At 35.7% G+C, this 7,291-nt stretch overlaps 1 protein-coding gene across 2 annotated transcripts in view; it reads right to left on the reverse strand.

The window, feature by feature from the left end:
- Positions 1-351: 351 nt before the first annotated feature.
- Positions 352-7,291, reverse strand: part of PHAX (phosphorylated adaptor for RNA export) — a 30,792-nt gene continuing 23,852 nt past the window's right edge. The window contains exons 5-6 of one of the 2 annotated variants that reach the window (XM_015811159.1): positions 2,846-2,954; positions 507-620 (exon numbers count right to left, since the gene is read on the reverse strand). In XM_015811159.1, the coding sequence (XP_015666645.1) occupies positions 613-620; positions 2,846-2,954 (117 nt within the window). In that variant the 3' untranslated portion in view covers positions 507-612. Of the gene's footprint in view, positions 621-2,845; positions 2,955-7,291 lie in introns of both variants that reach the window. The other variant, XM_029283180.1, reaches the window with a different exon arrangement.

Consider the following 7,291-nt stretch of genomic DNA (forward strand, 5'->3'; position numbering starts at 1 on the left):
ATATAATTCAGGAACATTTTCCCCATAACAAAAAAAGTCTTACATTTTAACAGTTACAACCAACACTTCTATTTTCTCCATAATTGAAGTTCTCTGAGTAAATTAAAAAAATTAAAATTAAAAACTGAAAGACAAAAATAGTTCAAACAAGAAAATACACTAATAAATAATATGAGAATTATATAACAGAATCCAGTCTAATGCAAAGTTTTAATATTAAAAGAAAAAAGTATGCAAATATCTGAAAGGACATCTTAAATTATTCCTAGCTGATCAAATCTTACTTTCCTAATTTAAAAATATATTTCACTGAGTTACCTTAATTAGGAAAAAGACCAAGCAAACACAGCTTTTTTTTTCTTGTAACATTGTTTTATGTACAGCTGATGAAATCCCAATGGAAGATAGGAATCTCAGAGTTTGATCCTGAAGCCATAAGCCACCATGGATTTGTGGTATCTGGAGAGGTGAGAATAAATGGGAATATCCACAATAATTTCTTCTTGTGGAACTTTTTGCATAAGTTTCTTTCGGTCCTCCCCATGGCAAAGCCTCTCACTCTTCTCCAGAAATAGGGTGTCTTCTCGGGCTCCACTATATAGTTCAACCTGGTCAGCATGCTAATGAAGGAAAATCAATTGTTTTATATCCATGTAGAAAGGGCCTTCCAATAATGATATGATTAAAATTGGTATTAATTTATTTGAAATACAGGTAGTCCTTGAGTTATGACCACAAATGAGCCCAACTGTTGCTAAGTGAGACATTTGTTAAGTGAGTTTTGTCCCATTTTATACCTTTCTTGCTACATTTGTTAAGTGAATCACTGCAGATGTTAAGTTAGTAACACGGTTGTTATGTGAATCTGGCTTCCCCATAGACTTTACTTGTCAGAAGGTCAAAAAAGGGCATCAGATGACCCAGGATACTGCAACTGTCATAAATATGAGTCAGTTGCCAAGAGTCTGAGTTTTGATTACATGACCACAGAGATGCTGCAACGGTCATAAGTATGAAAATCAGTCATAAGTTACTTTTTTCAGTGCCATTGTAACTTTGAAAGGTCACTAAATGAACTGTTGTACATCGAAGATTACCTGTAATATATTTATGCATGTAAACACCCTTATTTTACAACCAGATCAGTCAAAAGAGTCTCCTGATGGTGAACAACAAACCAGAAACCAAATAATAAAATATACCACTATTACTAATCATAACTGTATACTAGTATTATAAGTCCATGAGCAGAGAAAAATTACAGTGGATTTATCTGAGTATGCAGTATGTACTTTTGAGATCTAATCTGAGAGGTCTTAATTTCAAAGCTTCCTTGAAGCATGTGATGCCCCCAATGAATACCTCCACCCCATATTGTCAAACTTCAAAGTATCATTGTTTTTTTTTTTAAAAATCACCGATGCCCATGGCTCTGTATTCTTCGAAGAGGAAAGCTCTTACATGAATAAAATAAAATGGTCATAATTAATTTTGGAAGTGGAGATGCCTTTTCTCTGTGTTCTGTTTGTGTGGAATCAGACTTGGAAAGGTCTTTGAGTACAACTGCCTGCTATATAGAAATTCAAATTGATGTATCCCAGACAGATGGCCATCTAACTTCTGATGAATACATCCAGTGAAAGGAAACACACCATCTCTCTCTCTCTGGGCCATTGATTTAATTACCAAATTGATTTTTCTGAAAGTGTTTTCTCCCACTTACATTTAACTAGAACCCGTCTTCCTATAACTTCAGTCCTTTATTCTATATCCTCTGGAATGATGGAAAATAGTCTTGAATTTCTTTCAGATATTCAGAAAACTGTCTTAACTTTCCTCAATTGCCTTTTCTCAGTTGAATTCTACCCAGCTGTTTCATTCCCTTGTTGTTGTTGTTATTGTAACTTAAAGTCAGTGTTGACTCATAGTGACTACCTGGACAAGTCTCTAAAGTTTGCTTGGCAAAATTTCAGAACTGTTTTGCCATTGCCTCTTTCCTAGGGCTGAGAGAGAATGAACTGGTCCAAGGCCACCCACCTGGCTTTGTGCCTAAGGTGCAATGGTGGGATTCAAATATGTGAACAACCGGTTCTCTGTGTGGATGCCACTTCCGGAAGTCCATTCTGGTCTTGGGCAACAAAAAATTAGTTACCAGTTCTGCTGAAGTGTTGCGAACTGGCTGAATCCCATCACTGCTAAGGTGGGATTAGAACTCATGGTTTCCTAGATTTTAGTCTGGTGCTTTAATCACAACATGAAATTCACTCTTTATTCCCAAGTTAATCACTGTTGTCCTTCCCAAACCACTTCAGAATTTTCTGAATTCTCCTTAAAATGTGGTGCCTGGAAAGGTACTCAAAGTAGTATCTCACTAAATCATACATGCATACATGTATGTTTCATTAAGGATGTCTGGGCAATCATGGGTAAAGAGCCATGTTTGCCTTGGACATCAGGTTGAGCATGATTTTCTTCCTCTTTAATAGAAGAAAGAATGAGCTATTAAATTTGATAGGACTCAATAGTGATTTAATAAGTATTTATTGAGAGACAGTTTGGGGTAATAGTTAAGGCACCAGGCTAGAAACTGGGAGGCTATGAATTCTAGTCCCACCATAGCACAAAGCCAGCTGAATGACCTTGAGTCAGTCACTTTCTCTCAGTTCTAAGAAGGAGACAATGGCAAACCATTTCTGAAAAACTTTGCCAAGAAAACTGCAGGGATTTGTCCAGGCAGTCTCTGAGAATCAGACATGATTGACAGAGTAAAACACAATTATTACATATTAAAAATGAGGCCCCTGTTGTTCTGCATAAAAAGTGTAATTGTTTCCCTGGTTCCTACCTGCAAATGTAATGCTCGGTATTTCATATCTTGTTTCCAGGGCATCACATACCGGTTTGGAATCATCCCATGTTTGCATGAAAAACTTGGTAAATGGCAGTGAATAAACCTGAGAATATAATAAGCAAGTAAGGAGGTGATAAATAAATGCATAAAAGCGTGAAAAGGATAACACTGCCATACATCAAAAACATCTCACAATCTACTATGCAAGCACATGGCCTCACCTTAACACACAATCTAAATAAAGGTGTCCAAACCAAAAGGCCCAGCAGCCCCAGAAGAAAAAACAGGACTCATCTTACTACAACATACAGTGTAAGAATTGTAACAGCCACTGTGTAGGACAAAAAGGCAGAAGATTAGCAGAGTGCATCTAAGAACACCAACTAGCAGTTAGAAAACATCATGAAAACTCCTTAATTTCATAACACATGGACACATTTAGCCATAGTTTCAACTGGAAAACTGAGTATCCTAGACCAAGCCAAATCCAAAAATGCTAGAGAATTTCTGGAAGCCTGGCACTCTTGACAAATTGGCCATCAACAGACATATAGATATAAACAACATTTACATACCATTCAAAAGAGACAGTCAAAAAGCCAAAAAGGGAACAAAAAGACTCAAACACCTCCTCATCAGAAATCAATACCCAGATGAGCAGAAATTAACATCAAGGACTTCCGGTCCTGCGCAATAGTGCAGCAGGCGGGTTTAGGGCTCCGTGCCCTTCGGCTGAGTTTCTTCCTGTTAGGGACCCTAAATGGGCCAGAAGCCGTCCTGAAGAGGCAGCAAAGAAGGAAGGAAGTCCCGGGGACCACGGAGAGATGGTTGACCCGATCAATCCAAGAGAAGCCTTCCAGAAACCAACAGGAGAAAGGCTAACCTAACTTCAGAGTCTAGCCCAAGCTACAAGCAACCAAAGGCAAAAGCACTATTTTAAGCTGATTGTAAACAGTGCGTTTGAATCTGAGTAAGAACATCAATTTTCTCTATTCTACTTATCAACTTTCCTGAAGAAAAAAAAATCCCAAGAAGCAAAAAACCTCCGAAAGTGAAGGAGGAGGTTCTTTGCCCCACCCTTTTACTAACAGAAGCGGCGAATTAAACCTTTTATGGAGGACCAAAACATATTGAAATGAAATGAAATGACTATAAAACCTAAATTTGGATAAGTTTGAAATTGCTGAATGGTTAAGATTCTCATTTTAAAGGCAATTTGTTCATTTTGAAAATTTGAAAAATAAGCCTGTGCTGACATCTAGTGGTGGATGAAGACTATGACAGCTATGGCTTTCATACAGGACTTTGCAAAATCTGGGAAAAACTAATTTCTACTTGTGACTTTCAAAGCTCTAACCATAGAGAACAGCTGTGACAAAAAAGAAAACAATCTGGGCTGCAGCGAAAGAGAGATTTATAAACTTTAGGGAACAAAAAAAACTTTTTTGAACTTTCTGGATTACAAGTATCTACTTAACTCTGACCCCAAAGTTACTTGCAGAGAAAAGAAAACTTGGATTCTTGGTCATCATGGAAAATCAGAGACTTATAGAAATAACTTATCAAGAAAAAATAAATACTTTTCAAGGGGAGACATATGATATGTTGTAACTAATTCAAACAACAATGATTTCAAACCACAAAGAAATTAAAAATAACTTTGAAAATATAAACCAATTCATCTCCAATTTAACTTTACAACAAAAAAAATCCCAGAAAGCAAAAATAGAGAAGGGACAGATAAAACAGATAACTGAATACAAATTTGAGGATAGAGACTTAGATGGAACCTAACAAAACAAAGAAATATGATTTAACCCAAGTGGGGGAAAAATTACAAGAAATACTGGATTTGGAAAAGACAACTTATACTTTAACACCACAAAACAAATTTGAGGATAAGAAAAAAGATTGGACAAAATGGACTACAGAGATGTCAGGAAAATTACTAGAACTGAAGAGACAAAAAATGATAAGAGAAACAGAGAGAAAAAGAAAAAGATTTTCAGCAAACACGGTTGGGCAAATGCCTCTTACAAATATATTGTACTTGACTTAACTTGTATCTACAGTAACACAAGAATATGGAAAGATTCTTTGATTCAGCAGAACATATTAAGAAAGATACTGGGCAAAAGAAAAAGCCTAAGTGAAAATTAAGAAAATAGATGATGGGACCTATCAGAGAGATTATTTAAAAAAGAAACACCTGTTTGAATATGGTTAAAGAAATAGAAAGATTTTGGATATGAATTTTATTTTAAGAGGGAAGAGCCCCTCAAGTAACATAGTACTTTCTTTTTCTTCTTTCTTATTTTATTTCTTGATATGAGTAATATAAAAGAGTTGGAATGGCTTATATAAAGGAAATGTTTTAATATTTAAAGGTGATTGACTTTAAGAAAATTACAATGGAATAAAAATGTTTTGAATAAGAGTAAAAAGACTAGAGGACTAGATTTATTAAATGGAATGTATTAAATATATAGTTTAATTATGGTAAAAAAGAACAGAAAAGGTTTGGAAATAAATATGTATTAGCTTATAGGAAACAGGGATTTTAAGTAGCATACTTTCCTTTTATTTTTCTTTATTCTTACTCTTCTTTTTTCTTTTTTTAGTCTTATTTATTCCTTAAGAAAGGTAAAAGTATTGGGATGGCTTACATGAGAAAAAATACTTAAATATTTAAATATAATTAACTTTGAGAAAATCTTAACTAGTAAGAATGTTTTGAGCATTGTGGGAAAAACAAATGTAAACAAGAACTGTAAACAGGATCTATGATGAGGCAACCAGAATGACTAGATAGAAAAGAAATATTATATTGATGTGATTATTATCTGTAGAAATATTAGAATTTTTTTTATATTCAATCATTATTTACCAAAACAATAAGAATTGTATTAACTTAAGGTTGGTAAAAGAGAACATTATGGGAAAAAGAGGAAATCAAGTAAAGTTATTATGTGGATTATAGATTATAGAAACCAACTGTTAGTGAATGTTTTTTAAATGTAAACCCAGACAACACATTATTTACCAAATATTAAGGTGACTATGTTGAAAAAATCAATAAAACATATTTTTTTAAAAAAGAAATTAACATCAAGATTAACTCTAGACCAACAATCAAGTAAACAATACCCCAATTAAGGAACTATCAACTCAGACAAACAAGCTAACAGTAAACAACAGCCTAATCAAGTAACCACCAAGAACACTTCTATCAACATTGAAGGGCAAACCACTAGTCTATAAAATGAGAGCAAATCCTAGTCCCTACTAGCACTGATGATGTTATATAGTTTGGTAATGAATCTTCTGCAAGAAAACAGTCAAGCTCAGACAGCACCAAGGACTTCACAGAATAAAACTTTGTTTTAAAACTTTTTCAAATGCAGAGAAAGAGAAAACTTCAATAATCCCTATTCTCTCTCACTAGCGCTAAGAATACAAATTGTGCCGATTAAGTTCTATTTATAATATAAAAGGATTGGTACATGCTTTAGTTTTAGAACCAGTATGATGAAGTTAGTAGTGTCAGGATTGGAAACAGTGGTGTCTACAAGGGAGATCCTAGAGACAAATCAACAGCTGTGGCATCACTTTTGTACAGTACATAAGCACAGTGTCAACACACAAAAGGCACAGAGCTTGAATTGCAATGCCACATCTGCCATCATGTTTCTTTTCATCCCCCCCCCCTAGGATGCCCTCACTGGAAGCTCACTTTGGGCTAAGATAACTTCTGTTAGTACCCAAGCCATGCATTGGTCCTTAGCATCTGGAGCCCCTTCAGTTAGGTCAGAAAGCAAGTTTCCATTTCTGTTCAAATAATATTCATACAATACTGCAGGGCATTGTGGAAATTACAAGCAAAACCAAAACCATCCCCCTCCAGTCCGTGAAAAAATAGTCTTCCATGAAACCGGTCCCTGGTGCCAAAGAGTTTGGGGACCACTGCCATACACAACTGGATTGATGCACAATTATATGAGTCGAGATGCATCATTAGTGGGATGATTCGGTCTACTCTCCTATATTGGTTGCCTGCTCTGAGTCATGTACCACCTCTGGAAGTTAGACGAAAAAAGGCCCTCCTTCAAGAATACCCGAAGATTACTGATAATTCCCAGCTACCAATACTGAGCAACAGTAGCATACCTGCAGCAAAATAGGCTAAGATCTAAACACCTAGCCATCTCTACTGCTAAAGCACTTGTAAAAGATGATTTTGACACATGTGGAAACAACATTGGATAGAAAAGTGCCCCCCACAATGTCGAAGCTTTCCCTGCATTTTGGAAAAATCACCTGCCCCGCCCCATGTGATATAGATAACGTTGAACTGATTTCTACTGGTCATGGTAGATGCGCAGATGCCCTCTATAAGTGGGGCAAAATACCATTACCGAATTGTGACTAGGGGGCTGAAAA

This window comes from Protobothrops mucrosquamatus, unplaced genomic scaffold, assembly GCF_001527695.2.
Source record: "Protobothrops mucrosquamatus isolate PMUCROS unplaced genomic scaffold, P.Mucros_1.0 scaffold_46, whole genome shotgun sequence".
Lineage (NCBI taxonomy): Eukaryota > Metazoa > Chordata > Lepidosauria > Squamata > Viperidae > Protobothrops > Protobothrops mucrosquamatus.